Source organism: Oncorhynchus mykiss, chromosome 8 (assembly GCF_057628025.1).
Source record: "Oncorhynchus mykiss isolate SJ-2025 chromosome 8, ASM5762802v1, whole genome shotgun sequence".
NCBI classification, from domain to species: Eukaryota; Metazoa; Chordata; class Actinopteri; order Salmoniformes; family Salmonidae; genus Oncorhynchus; species Oncorhynchus mykiss.
The window spans coordinates 62,467,526-62,482,742 of NC_143029.1; the positions used below are offsets into that span (position 1 = coordinate 62,467,526).

The window sequence follows — 15,217 nt, forward strand, 5'->3', positions numbered from 1 at the left end:
CTACGACAAGAACACTTGAACTATTCCACATACAGTTGAAGTCAGAAGTTTACATACACTTAGGTTGGAGTCATTAAAACTCGTTTTTCAACCACTCCACAAATGTCTTGTTAACAAACTATAGTTTTGGTAAGTCGGTTAGGACATCTACTTTGTGCATGACACAAGTAGTTTTTCCAGAATTGTTTACAGACAGATTATTTCATTTATAATTCACTGTATCACAATTCCAGTGGGTCAGAAGTTTACATACACTAAGTTGACTGTGCCTTTAAACAGCTTGGAAAATTCCAGAAAATGATGTCATGGCTTTAGAAGCTTCTGATAGGCTAATTGACATAATTTGAGTCAATTGGAGGTGTACCTGTGGACGTATTTCAAGGCCTACCTTCAAACTCAGTGCCTCTTTGCTTGTCATCATGGGAAAATCAAAAGAAATTAGCCACGACCTCAGAAAAAAAATTGTAGACCTCCACAATCTGGTTCATCCTTGGGAGCAATTTCCAAACACCTGAAGATACCACGTTCATCTGTTAAAACAATAGTATAACAATAGAATAAACACCATGGGACCACACAGTCGTCATACCGCTCAGAAAGGAAATGCGTTCTGCCTCCTAGAGATTAACGTACTTTGGTGCTAAATGTGCAAATCAATCCCAGAACAAAGGACCTTGTGAAGATGCTGGAGGAAACAGGTACAAAAGTATCTATATCCACAGTAAACAAGTCCATATCGACATAACCTGAAAGGCCGCTCCGCAAGTAAGAAGCCACTGCTCCAAAAAAAGCCAGACTACGGTTTGTAACTGAACATGGGGACAAAGATGGTACTTTTTGGAGAAATGTCCTCTGGTCTGATGAAACAAAAATATAACTGTTTGGCCATAATGACCATCATTATGTTTGGAGGAAAAAGGGGGATGCTTGCAAGCCGAAGAACACCATCCCAACCGTGAAGCACGGGGTGGCAGCATCATGTTGTGTGGGTGCTTTGCTGCAGGAGGGACTGGTGCACTACACAAAATAGATGGCATCATGAGGTAGGAAAAGTATGTGGATATATTGAAGCAACATCTCAAGACATCAGTCAGGAAGTTAAAACTTGGTCGCAAATGGGTCTTCCATATGAACATATCAACAAGCATACTTCCAAAGGTGTGGCAAAATTGCTTAAGGACAACAAAGTCAAGGTATTGGAGTTGCCATCACGAAGCCCTGACCTCAATCCTATAGAAAATTTGTGGGCAGAACTGAAAAAGCGGTTGCAAGCATTGAGACCTACAAACCTGACTCGGTTACACCAGCTCTGTCAGGAGGCATGGGCCAAAATTCACCCAACTTATTCTGGGAAGCTTGTGGAAGGCTACCCGAAACGTTTGACCCAAGTTAAACAATTTAAAGGCAATGCTACCAAATACTAATTGAGTGTATCTAAACTTCTGACCCACTGGGAATGTTATGAAAGAAATTCAAGCTGAAATGAATCATTATCTCTACTATTATTCTGACATTTCACATTCTTAAAATAAAGTGGTGATCCTAACTGACCTAAGACAGGGAATTGTTACAAGGATTAAATGTCAGGAATTGTGTGAAACTGAGTTTAAATGTATTTGGCTAAGGTGTATGTAAACTTCCGACTTCAACTGTATGTTCAGATAACACAGCTCTGTATGTATGAAGACAGTGTTTGTATGTATAAAGACATGGTGTAATTTAGTAATTGCTGTGTGTCTTTCTCTACATTTCCTCTGGTCTCCAGTCTCTGTGGAATGACAGCTTGTATGCTGAGGTGTTTTTTGTCATTTTATCAGACTTATCCAGAGCCACTGACAGGAGCACTTAGGGTTATGTTCCTTGCTCAAGGGCGGACTTTTCACCTCGTCGGCTCAGGGATTTGAACTAGCAAACTTTCCGTTACTGGCCCAACATTCTTAACTGCTACCTGCTGCCCCAATACAGAGAGAATGCGCCCCAAACTGCACCCTATTCCCTATTTAGTACTGTACTTCTGACTCATTGTTAGTGTGACTCTCTTCAGCACAGAGGTCCATACAGTACGCCAACGCTACAGCTGCTGTCGTCACTGTCTGTCTTAGTCATCCTCAGCACCCCAGCCTTCTGCTACTGTGGAAATGTCAGCTATGCATAATTAGAATGGTTTATTCCTATATTCCTGTTGAATCTGATTGTTTAGTTCCCCTTCCCTTACAGGGAACCTGCTGTTTGTGGGGTTTTCCCTCACATAGAACTACTGTTTGTGGGGTTTTCCCTCACATAGACCTACTGTTTGTGGGGTTATCCCTCACATAGACCTACTGTTTGTGGGGTTTTCCCTCACATAGACCTACTGTTTGTGGGGTTTTCCCTGACATAGACCTACTGTTTGTGGGGTTTTCCCTCACATAGACCTACTGTTTGTGGGGTTTTCCCTCACATAGACCTACTGTTTGTGGGGTTTTCCCTCACATAGACCTACTGTTTGTGGGGTTTTCCCTCACATAGACCTGCTGTTTGTGGGGTTTTCCCTCACATAGACCTACTGTTTGTGGGGTTTTCCCTCACATAGACCTACTGTTTGTGGGGTTTTCCCTCACATAGACCTACTGTTTGTGGGGTTTTCCCTCACATAGACCTACTGTTTGTGGGGTTTTCCCTCACATAGACCTACTGTTTGTGGGGTTTTGTGTGGATCTTATCAGGTACATTTGTAGATCTTTCAGCATAACCTAAAAATCCATTCAGTGACCGTTATGCCAAAGATAATGTATAAAGTTCCACTTGCAATAGATGTCAATGTTTTTCAGTACTGTATGTGCTATAATCAGTGGTGTGAAGTACTTAAGAAAATATACTGGGATTATCTGTACTTTACTATTTATAATGTTGGACTACTTTTACTTTTACTTCACTACATTCCTATTGAAAATAATGTACTTTTTACATTTTCCCTGACCCCCAAAAAGTACTTGTTACATTTTGAATGTTTAGCAGGACAGGAGAATTGTCTAATTCACACACTTATCAAGAGAACATCGCTGGTCATCCCTACTGTACTGCCTCTGATCTGGCTGACTCACCAAACACATGCTTTGCTTGGAGCATGCCACTGGCTGTCCGTAAATACAACAAATATTTAAAATGGTACCGCCTGGTTTGCTTCATATAAGGAATTTGAAAAGATGTATACTTTTGCTTTTACTTTTGCAATTACATTTACTTTTGATATTTTAGTATATTTAAAACCAAATACTTTTACTCAAGTAGCATTTCCCTGGGTGACTTTTACTTTTACTTGAGTCATTTTCTATTAAGGTATCTTTACTTGTACTGAAGTATGACAATTGGGTACTTTTTCCACCAATGGCTAAAATGCCATGAACGTTATGGCCCATACAGTGCATGGCATATAGAGCTGTACTGACCATAAATAAACACCAGAGGGCGACCAATGCCTGTGTATAGTCAATCCTCCAACAACAACCTGTTGTTGATTAGAAAGAGTAGAAATGGGAGAAATGTTGTAAGGAGAGAAAAATTCCACAAATGGTGAAAGACATTACTTTTGAAGTTAAATCCTATATTACACAATCATTAAGTCATCATGTTTCAAATACTGAGCTATTGAACAATAATGATTGTTGTTTTATGGCTCAAATACCTTATCCTCTAGCTAGCACCCTAACTGTGCAACAACTGGTTGAATCAATATGTGTAGTGGCATACAGTTGAGCAGACAAATGTTTAGAATTTCCACACATGGGGATTTTTTGTTGTTGCAGGGACTGACATTTTTTGGGGCCTTTTATAAATGCATTTCATGCTATTCTAAAGTAATTTACATGATAGAAGACATAAGCAGAATATTTGTTAATGCCACACAAATGCCCAAATGCAGGCTACTGTGCAACTCGCTTTTCAGGTAGGATGCAATTTTGGAACTTTATACATTTTTTGTATTTATAATCATTTGTTTATACCGTTATCATTATTTTATATCACTGTTATTATTGTAGGCTTATTTGAGCATCTAAACCCGTTCTTTAAATATGCTAAATGTGTTTTGTTTCATTCTGTTTAGACATTTTTGTTGGTTAAATTAAGTTTGATATGTCTTTCGAATGGTGTACTCCTTATTTAGTTTAATATACGTTATAAGTCAAATAAATATCATTAACCTATTGCTGTCATTTATTGGGTTTAAACCAGTTCGCAAGTGTTTAATTTAATTCTGTTGAGCCATTTTCTTTGTCCAAATGAAGTTTCAACTGTAATGTTGTGTTGGCCGTGATGTAATATCCTGCCCGTATTTTCCCCATAAACAATGGCTTGACACACTTATTACCCTAATAATGTTTGGAAACTTTTGTGAAGGTTTGGTGGTGTGCGGCTGTTAGCATATTATACTGCAGGCCTGTGATATGAAGGCAATGTGCACCGGCGCTCCAACAGACTCCGACATTTGAACTTGAGGTGAGGAAGAATGATTTAGGCCTACCAGAGTTACTCCTATAATCTAACAATATAATTCTTATCTTTATTTTTTTAAATCAGATACATTTTTTGGGGCCCACGTGTATGGCTATAGTCCAATCTGTAGACCTATAGTTGACGTTGTATCTGACAAGTATAAAGAAATGGATGTTGGTGTCGTAGCATGCTGCCGGCATATCTCTCTCTCTCTAGGGCCTAAGCTTTTCTTCCTTTATATTTAGTTTTTAACTATTAATATCACACAGTGAACACCTAAGCCTAATAGGTCCATGCATGCAATGCCCTGATGCATTTGGTGCTCAAATCTCTGACAGCTGAACCATGAGGTGGACAATTATTGTTTTAGGAAATTAAAAATCAATAAAACAATAGGCTATAACGTTTTGCATATGCTACACATCAAAACACGGGGAATAGTGTTTTTGTAATTTGTTCTAGGCTGTTTTTAAGGACATGTAAATGTGCTTCATTTGGCCGATATCGCTTGTCTATTGATGGCGCCGGCTGCGTGGATGGACACCCTGATGGATTACGCATATTGAACCGGTAGGCCTATATTTCTTAAAATTCTGATACATTAAAATCTACCCTGTCACTTTTCCGGGGCCAACCTCTGGATTGTTGACCTCTGCCTACCCTGACCCTGAGCCTGCCTGCCGTCCAGTACCGTTGCCCAACCTCTGGTTTACTGACCCCTGCCTGCCTTGACCTGTCTATTGCCTGCCCTTGTTGGAATATTAAACCATTGTCAATAAGACATGTCTGCATCTGGGTCTTACCTTGATTCCTGATACAAGGTAGGGGTGGTATACAGAAGATAACCCTATTTGGTAAAATGCCAAGTCCATATTATGGCAAGAACAGCTCAAATAAGCAAAGAAAAATGACAGTCCATCATTACTTTTAAGACATAAAGGCAGTCAAAACGTCTCTTCAAAGTGCAGTCACAAAAACCATCAAGCGCTATGATGAAACTGGCTCTCATGAGGACCGCCACAGGAAAGGAGACCCAGAGATACCTCTGCTGCAGAGGATAACTTAATTAAAGTCACCAGCCTCAGAAATTGCAGCCAAAATAAATGCTTCACAGTGTTCAAGTAACAGACACATCTCAACATCAACTGTTCAGAGGAGACTGCATAAATCAGGCCTTCATCGTCGAATTTCTGCAAAGAAACCACTACTTAAGGACATCAATAATAATAAGAGACTTGCTTGGGCCAAGAAATACAAGCAATGGACATGAGACCAGTGGAAATCTGTCCTTTGGTCTGATGAGTCCAAATTTGCAAATATTTATTTTCAACCAGTGTCTTTGTGAGACGCAGATTAGGTGAATGGATGTTCTCCGCATCAGTGGTTCCCACCATGAAGCATGGAGGAGGAGGTGTGATGGTGTGGGGGTGCTTTGCTGGTAATTTACTTAGAATTCAAGGCACACTTAACCAGCATGGCTACCACAGCATTCTGCAGCAATATGCCATCCCATCTGGTTTGCGCTTAGTCCCACTATAATTTGTTTTTCAACAGGACAATGACCCAACCCACCTCAAGTCTGTGTAAGGGCTATTTGACCAAGAAGGATAGGGATGGAGTGCTGCATCAGATGACTTGGCATCCACAATCACCTGACCTCAACCAAATTGAGATGGTTTGGGATGAGTTGGACCGCAGAGCGAAGGAAAAGCAGCCAACAAGTGCTCAGCATATGTGGGAACTCCTTCAAGACTGGAAAAGCAATCCAGGTGAAGCTGGTTGAGAGAATGCTAAGAGTGTGCAAAGCTGTCATCGAGGCAAAGGGTGGCTACTTTGAAGAACCTAAAATATGAAATATATTTTGATTTGTTAAACACTTTTTTTTGGGTAACTACATGATTCCATATGTGTGATTTCATGGTTGTGATGTCTTCAATGTTATTCTACAATGTAGAAAATAGTACAAATAAAGAAAAACCCTTGAATGAGCAGGTGTGTCCAAACGTTTGATTGGTATTGTATATGAAAAATAAAACTTTACTTAGATAGGTATTCAGACTCTTTGATGTTTCTACAACTTGATTGCAGTCCACCTGTGGTACATTCAATGGATTGGACATGATTTGGAGAAGCACACACCTGTCTATATAAGGTCGCACAGTTGACAGTGCATGTCAGAGCAAAATCCAAGCCATGAGGTCGAAGGAATTGTCCGTAGAGCCCTGAGACAGGATTGTGTGGAGGCACAGACCCCTACCAAAACATTTCTGCAGCATTGAAGGTCCCCAAGAACACAGTGGTCTCCATCATTCTTAAATGGAAGAAGTTTGGCACCACCAAGACTCTTTCTAGAACTAGCTGCCCGGCCGAACTGAGCAATCGGAGGAGAAGGGCCTTGGTCAGGGAGGTGACCAAGAACCCGATGGTCACTCTGACAGAGCTCCAGAGTTCCTCTTTGGAGATGGGAGAACCTTCCAGAAGGACAACCATCTCTGCAGAAGTTCAACAATCAGGTCTTTATGGGAGAGTGGCCAGACGAAAGCGACTCCTCAGTAAAAGGCACATGACAGCCTGCTTGGAGTTTTCTAAAAGGCACCTGAAGGACTCTCAGACCAAGAGAAACAAGATTCTCTGGTCTGATGAAACCAAGATTGAACTCTTTGGCCTGAATGCCTACCGTGAACAATATAAAGTACAGAGAGATCCTTGATGAACACCTACTCCAGAGTGCTCAGGACCTCAGACAGTGGTGAAGGTTCACCTTCCAACAGGACAACGACCCTAAGCATACAGCCAAGACAACACAGGAGTGTCTGAATGTCCTTGAGTGGCCCAGCCAGAGCCCAGACTTTAACCTGATTGAACATCTGTGAAGAGATTTGAAAATAGCTGTGCAGCGACACTCCCCATCCAACCTGACAGAGCTTGAGAGAATCTGCAGAGAAGAATGGGAGAAACTCCCCAAATACAGGTGTGCCAAGCTTGTAGCGGCATACCCAAGAAGACTTGAGGCTGTAATCGCCGCAAATGTTACTTCGACAAAGTACTGAGTAAAGGGTGTGAATACTTATGTAAATGTGATATTTCCGTTTTTTTATACATTTGCAAATATTTCTAAAAAACAGTTTTTGCTTTGCCATGATGGGGTATTGTGTGTAGATAAGGGGTAAAGCTATTGAATCAATTTTAGAATAAGGCTGTAGTGGAAAATGTTAAGGGGTATGAAAACTTTCCGAACGTACTATATATAGTATAGGTTACAGTAGGCTACAAAAACACTTTCCAGTGACACACTCACCCAATGATAAAGATGAAGCATAGGCTACTCACCGGTGATGGCCGATGCTCTCGTGTCAATATCTCAAGATAAGGTACTTCCAAAAACAGTGCTGTTGGCTCAGAATCGCTCAAAAATTCAACAGGAATAACACTCAATGTCAGACTAGAGAAAATGGTGGCACATGTATTATCAATTGCATTATGTGACAATTCACAGAAGGAAACACAGAGAACTGTTTTTATCCCTGGTGGATTAGGTCGAAGGTCACTGGATCTGTCTCAAATGGCACCCTATTACCCATAGAGCTCTGGTCAAAAGTAGTGCACTATAAAGGGAATATGGTGCCATTTGGGACAACTGCTAAATGATTCTCATTCTGTAATATGTTCTCTCAGCATGTTAGTATATTTATAAGACGAAAAGGCTACATGATGAAGATAATTGTTAGTTTCTATAGACAGATCAGTCTTCTCTTTTCAGCAGTAGGCATTAGCTTTCCAAACGGTAGGCCTACATTTTTCTCACAATTTGTATTTGAACATTTGTCAAAGGCAAACTGACAGCCGCAACCAACAATAGAAATATAATCCACACATGGCAGTTCCCATTCAAGTCAGGACTGGCAGCCATTGCAAGTGTCAAAGTGCCAGTGTTAGCGGTTCCAAAATCCTTCTATGGAGAACAAGCTGTTCTATATTCGGCACATGTGCTGTGATAAAACTTATTCCACAGCTATTTTTTAGAAGCTATTGATCCTCTGGTAAAATTATGCTCTCACGTGTAGTATTTTGAAGTATTTTACTGCTGTCTGTTCAGACAGGAGTAATATCATTTTGGGGGAAAGGATTTCAGTTTATCAGGGGGTTCTGCAGCACCCCTACTTTCTGCGGCGATAATGACAGTGTGCCATTTTTGGTTGATTTCACATTAAATTGACATTAGTTGAAAACTCAACCAAAAGTTAAATCAAAGCTAGACTTGAACTGACGTCTGTGCCTAGTGGGACCTGAGATCCACATACATTTCTAGAAAGCAGCTCTAGATGGGCAAGTGATATTCTAGTGCACAGCGCTGATGATTTTGGGCGGTTTTATCAACCTCTCCAGCAGAAATGAAATATGCTATTAAGTTATTTACCCTGGCTGTCTGAAAAAGCATTAGGGGAACAAAACTCCAAAGAGTATCTGTCACGCCCTGGCCTTAGTATTTTGTGTTTTCTTTATTATTTTGGTCAGGCCAGGGTGTGACATGGGTATTTATGTGGTGTGTTTTTGTCTAGGGGTTTTTTGTAGGTTATGGGATTGTGGTTAGTGAAGTAGTCTAGGAAAGTCTATGGTTGCCTGGAGTGGTTCTCAGAGGCAGGTGTTTATCGTTGTCTCTGATTGGGAACCATATTTAGGCAGCCATATTCTTTGAGTATTTCGTGGGTGATTGTTCCTGTCTCTGTGTTTGTTGCACCAGATAGGGCTGTTTCGGTTTTTCACGGTTCTTGTATATTGTTCGTATTTTTCTTCTTTATTAAAGATGTATAAAGATAACCACGCTGCATTTTGGTCCTCCTCTCTTTCACCGGAAGAATCCCGTAACAGCATCTGCATTTCAAACCCAGAACAGAGCGTGGTAGAGCAGCATGATGAGCCGAGCAGCACAAACCTAGGGGGAGTCCCAAATGACACACTGTTCCCTACGTAGTGCACTACTTTTGACCAGAGCCCTATGGGTTTAAAAGTAGTGCAATGTAGGGAATACGGTGCCATTTGGGACGCGGACCAAATGGCCTCAGATTATTCAACATAACAGCCACCGCTGCCTCTGCTCTGACCCGCTGAGTGCTGGTCGGGTGAAACACAGAACACAGAAACCCCTCCACAGATTCAAAGCTACCAACCTGCCTCTTGTTTCTCCTCATCACAAGAACAAACCCTGCTGATGTAGCACAGAGCTATGGGCCTTAAACTAAACACTAAGGTTTTCCAGAAATCCCAGTTGGAAGGCCACTGGATGTCCTGCTTATTCCCTCATGAAAAACATGGGAATTTGTGGAAAGTTACTAGAATTTTTGCAATGCTATTTCTGTTAAATTAGTCCCATCGTTTGTAATACCCGAACCCTGACCCCCTCCCTCTCACTGCTCTCTGTTAACCTCAGCTGCCCAACCAAGCGGACCTCTCCTTTATATCCCATTGCTATGGAACCGTTTCGCCTGCGTGGTTGTGAAAACCTAAGCTGTGTGTGAATGACTTGGTGGGGGTTACAGTTAATCAAGCTGCGGTGCCACATAGCGTCGGTTCCTGTGAAAACCCTGCCTTAGCTCTCCTCTCACACAGACAGCCATCAAGACCACCGTTAAAGCAATCATTGAGCACAGCTATTTTATGTGTGTTTGATGGTGAAAGCTGGCTCTCAGTCCTCCCTGTGTTACTGAGCCCGGCCCTGCTCAGTTGAGTGATGTGTGGCAGGCAGGCCAGGCTGTAGCAGCAGACAGCAGTATGGTGGGTTCCGTGTCTTCTATGTCTTCTGTTGTGTTCCGCTGCTCCTCCCTCATCAGGCTGTGGTGGATCTAGAAGGCTGGCTGGGTTCCAGAACCCTGGCCTCTACCTTCTGTGCTCCGCTCAATAGCATCATGGGCAGCACCCACCACCGGGAGATCTACATTGTTTGACTCTCTCATCTGGTAGCCATGAAAGCACATTTGCATACCTATGTATTTAAAAAAGGACATAGATGTATTATCAGACCAATGTGCCCATATCTACATATTTTCTAAATCCATCCTCTCGTTTATTATGTTATTGATGGTTTTACTGATTATACAACTTTTTTAAAGATTGATAACCCATAACAACGCATGCCTTCTCATGGAAATGTGATTTATAGAAGTCATCCCAACCCGATCTAGCCAAACGCTCACTAACAGTAAGGTGCACTGTGCAAAGTGACATGTGTACTGTGCTCTTCCTTCTATTACCAAGATAAGGATGTCATTGCAGATGCTGTTTGCTGTGCAGTCTAGTGATGCTTGTATCTCTCATGGATGCTGCCTCTCATCTGTGGAATGTCTCTGTTGAATTGTTCAAGTGTGCGTGGCCATATTCTGGGTTACATTTTGGTTCCGCTACCCCATCTGGTATTGGCACCAGTCCTCAGTTGTGTTGCCAAAACGTGCTGTAGTTATGTACTGTATGTTAGTATTAAGAAGCAGAGGGGAATACATATGGAGTTCATCATGTAGCCTTTCGTCTTATAAACCTACTAACATGCTGAGAGAACATATTACAGAATGAGAATGACCTAGGATGTGTCCCAAATGGCACCATATTTCCTTTATAGTGCACTACTTTTGACCAGAGCCCTATGGATAATAGGGTACCATTTGAGACATCGATAGTGACCTTTGACCTAATCCACCAGGGATTAAAAACAGTTCTCTGTGTTTCCTTTTGTGATTTGTCACATAATGCAATTGATAGTGTAAGGCCCAACGCAGAAGATGAGAACCAGGTACAGGGAGTGAACCATTTAATACAGACGGACATGTAACGGAACAGGGACAGCGTCTGGACATAAACACGACACGACAAAATGCTACTTCAGGGAACAAAACATAGGAGCAGACATACAGTGCCTTGCGAAAGTATTCGGCCCCCTTGAACTTTGCGACCTTTTGCCACATTTCAGGCTTCAAACATAAAGATATAAAACTGTATTTTTTTGTGAAGAATCAACAACAAGTGGGACACAATCATGAAGTGGAACTTCAAAAACTGAAAAATTGGGCGTGCAAAATTCAGCTTAAATTAATACTTTGTAGCGCCACCTTTTGCTGCGATTACAGCTGTAAGTCGCTTGGGGTATGTCTCTATCAGTTTTGCACATCGAGAGACTGACATTTTTTCCCATTCCTCCTTGCAAAACAGCTCGAGCTCAGTGAGGTTGGATGGAGAGCATTTGTGAACAGCAGTTTTCAGTTCTTTCCACAGATTCTCGATTGGATTCAGGTCTGGACTTTGACTTGGCCATTCTAACACCTGGATATGTTATTTTTGAACCATTCCATTGTAGATTTTGCTTTATGTTTTGGATCATTGTCTTGTTGGAAGACAAATCTCCGTCCCAGTCTCAGGTTTTCTTCCAGAATGGTCCTGTATTTGGCTCCGTCCATCTTCCCATCAATTTTAACCATCTTCCCTGTCCCTGCTGAAGAAAAGCAGGCCCAAACCATGATGCTGCCACCACCATGTTTGACAGTGGGGATGGGGTGTTCAGCTGTGTTGCTTTTACGCCAAACATAACGTTTTGCATTGTTGCCAAAAAGTTCAATTTTGGTTTCATCTGACCAGAGCACCTTCTTCCACATGTTTGGTGTGTCTCCCAGGTAGCTTGTGGCAAACTTTAAACAACACTTTTTATGGATATCTTTAAGAAATGGCTTTATTCTTGCCACTCTTCCATGAAGGCCAGATTTGTGCAATATACGACTGATTGTTGTCCTATGGACAGAGTCTCCCACCTCAGCTGTAGATCTCTGCAGTTCATCCAGAGTGATCATGGGCCTCTTGGCTGCATCTCTGATCAGTCTTCTCCTTGTATGAGCTGAAAGTTTAGAGGGACGGCCAGGTCTTGGTAGATTTGCAGTGGTCTGATACTCCTTCCATTTCAATATTATCGCTTGCACAGTGCTCCTCCGGCTTTAAACTTCTTCACAACAGTATCTCGGACCTGCCTGGTGTGTTCCTTGTTCTTCATGATGCTCTCTGCGCTTTTAACGGACCTCTGAGACTATCACAGTGCAGGTGCATTTATACGGTGACTTGATTACACACAGGTGGATTGTATTTATCATCATTAGTCATTTAGGTCAACATTGGATCATTCAGAGATCCTCACTGAACTTCTGGAGAGAGTTTGCTGCACTGAAAGTGAAGGGGCTGAATAATTTTGCAAGCCCAATTTTTCAGTTTTTGATTTGTTAAAAAAGTTTGAAATATCCAATAAATGTCGTTCCACTTCATGATTGTGTCCCACTTGTTGTTGATTCTTCACAAAAAAATACAGTTTTATGTTTGAAGCCTGAAATGTGGCAAAAGGTCGCAAAGTTCAAGGGGGCCGAATACTTTCGCAAGGCACTGTATATGCAGGGGCAATCAACAAAGTGAGGGAGTCCAGGTGAGTCCAATGAGCACAGCTGCTCGTAATGATGGTAACAGGTGCGTATGATGACGGGTAGCCTGGCGCCCTCGAGCGCCAGGGAGTGGGGGAGCGGGAGCAGGCTTGACAGATAGTATATGTGCAACCATTTTTTTTATAGTCTGACATTCTGAGTGTTATTCCTGTTGATATGTTGCAGGGTTGATCTGGGAGGATGAGGCCACCCAGCAGATCCTGTCCAAGGAGCTGTCTAAGCTGAGGAAGATCCCCTACAGACGCCTACAAGACTCCAGCCCCCATGTCTATAGCAGCAGCAAATCCAGGTCACTGTTCTAACAGGCAGCACCATCCATTACACCTGTGCAAACACACACGGACACATGCAGGCAGGCAGACTCTAGGAGTGCACATGTTAGAATATGATGACTGATGAGCTGGTTTATGTCTGAACGGATCTAGTTTCTAGCTCTGGATGGTCCAGGTTATCTGTCTGTCTGTTCCTGTTTGTTCATGTGTTTTTTGTTGTTGTTTCTTTCTACCTTTATTTAACTAGGCAAGTCAGTTTAGAACAAATTCTTATTTTCAATGACGGCCTAGGAACAGTGGGTTAACTGCCTGTTCAGGGGCAGAACGTCAGATTTGTACCTTGTCAGCTCGAGGATATGAACTTGCAACCTTTCGGTTACTAGTCCAACGCTCTAACCACTAGGCTACCCTGCCGCATCTGTCTCTCTCCTTCTCTCCTTTTTCTATCTCTCTTTTTGTCTTTGTGTCTCTTTCCATCTCTCTCTCTTTCTCTATCTATTTATTGCTGTCTCTCGCACACTTACTCACACCTCTCACTCTCCATGTCTGGTCCAGACCCTCTACCCAGGCTATGGACCCAGGAGACCAAAAGATCAAGCCTGTGGAGGTGGAGCTCAGTAGAAACCTTCAGAACGTCCTACAGCATCTGGGCCTCCTTTCCCAGGCCTCATCCCCCACTGGCCCCAAGAGTCCCAGCAAGGTAAGGACCCCCCCTGGCCACCTTCAGAACCGTGCCCTGCAGACCCCCAGGCCCTTGCCTTAGCCTGGGATGAGCAGCTGGATCCTTTTTTACAACTCCATGGATGCACGTCTCTATAAACACACACTCATGTGTACACACACACACACACACACACGCACATCACACATACACACACACAACGCTGTGGGAGCTGTATCATTATCTATCCCCTTCTGAAGGGTTGGTGAATGGCTGTTGGTTGACCATTCACAGGGATAGTTTCCTGCTGGATTATTATGAGTGAGATAATGCCCTCCGAGTGTTCAGGAGTTCACTTCCTTAATTAGTAACACCCACATGATGGGCTCAATGTAATTTCTGTTGAGGGGGGTGACCAACATGGCCTAGCTGAATGAGACGGCCAAACCCCTGCTGAGGTCCAGGCATTGAGGGGTTGGGGAGGGTACCCCTTTATTTTTCGAGAATGGGGAGAGTAGCCCTTTATTTATTAAGGATGGGGTTGGTGGAAAACATTGGGGGGGGGGGCTTTCGTTTGAGATGAGCATGTGGGAGATGGATGGATGTTAGAGTGTTGTTGACCCATCCGTATAGTGTACTGCTTAGGAAGATATTACATAATCTCTTCTTACTGTTAACATATTAGCAATTAACATTTCATTTGATGGTGGTGTATTAGCTGGGGATTTAAGTGAAGCACTAAGTAAAGATGAACACTTTGATCTATTTGATAACACTTTCTATGAAGTTAATGTATAATGCTACATAATTACCTTTATATAATGCCTTATAATACACAAATAATGTCTTTTATTATCTTGCAGAGTGACCGTTACCAATCTGGCGTCTTCTCTGACTACTACCGGCCCAAGTCCCAGGGAGAGGGACATTTTTCCCCACTGTCCTTATTCCAGCCTCCCTACCAGGACAGCCACTCTGCAGGGGATGGAGACCTCCTTGTGGCTGCCCTTAGGCACTACCTGTCTGCGCAGGGACCGCCCCAGACCGGGGGGGCCCCCAAAGTCCCAACCTTGCCCTCCCCGCTACGCCCCTCCTACAGCAACAGTATAGACAGTGCTGGGCCTAAAGAGAACTCTCAATCCCAAACACCCAACCTGGATAGACTTTTACTCCTCCAGACAGCTGGAGCCAGTCAACCCTCTAGTCCAAAAGACCCCTTCAATCCAATGGATGGTATGTGCTGCTTTTTACTGTACAAGTTCTTCCTTATTATTCCTACGTGAACAAATGAGCGCTATCAATAGTTATGGAGCCGCTGAAAATAACGGTATAGCATGTTATTAGTTGTT

At 42.6% G+C, this 15,217-nt stretch overlaps 1 protein-coding gene across 1 annotated transcript in view; it reads left to right on the forward strand.

Moving 5' to 3' along the window:
- Positions 1–15,217, forward strand: part of LOC110530265 (receptor-type tyrosine-protein phosphatase N2) — a 155,251-nt gene that overhangs the window by 28,910 nt on the left and 111,124 nt on the right. Inside the window, exons 4-6 of the mRNA XM_021613182.3 lie at positions 13,101–13,224; positions 13,763–13,907; positions 14,732–15,101. Coding sequence (XP_021468857.3) covers positions 13,101–13,224; positions 13,763–13,907; positions 14,732–15,101 — 639 coding nt within the window. The remainder of the gene's footprint in view (positions 1–13,100; positions 13,225–13,762; positions 13,908–14,731; positions 15,102–15,217) is intronic.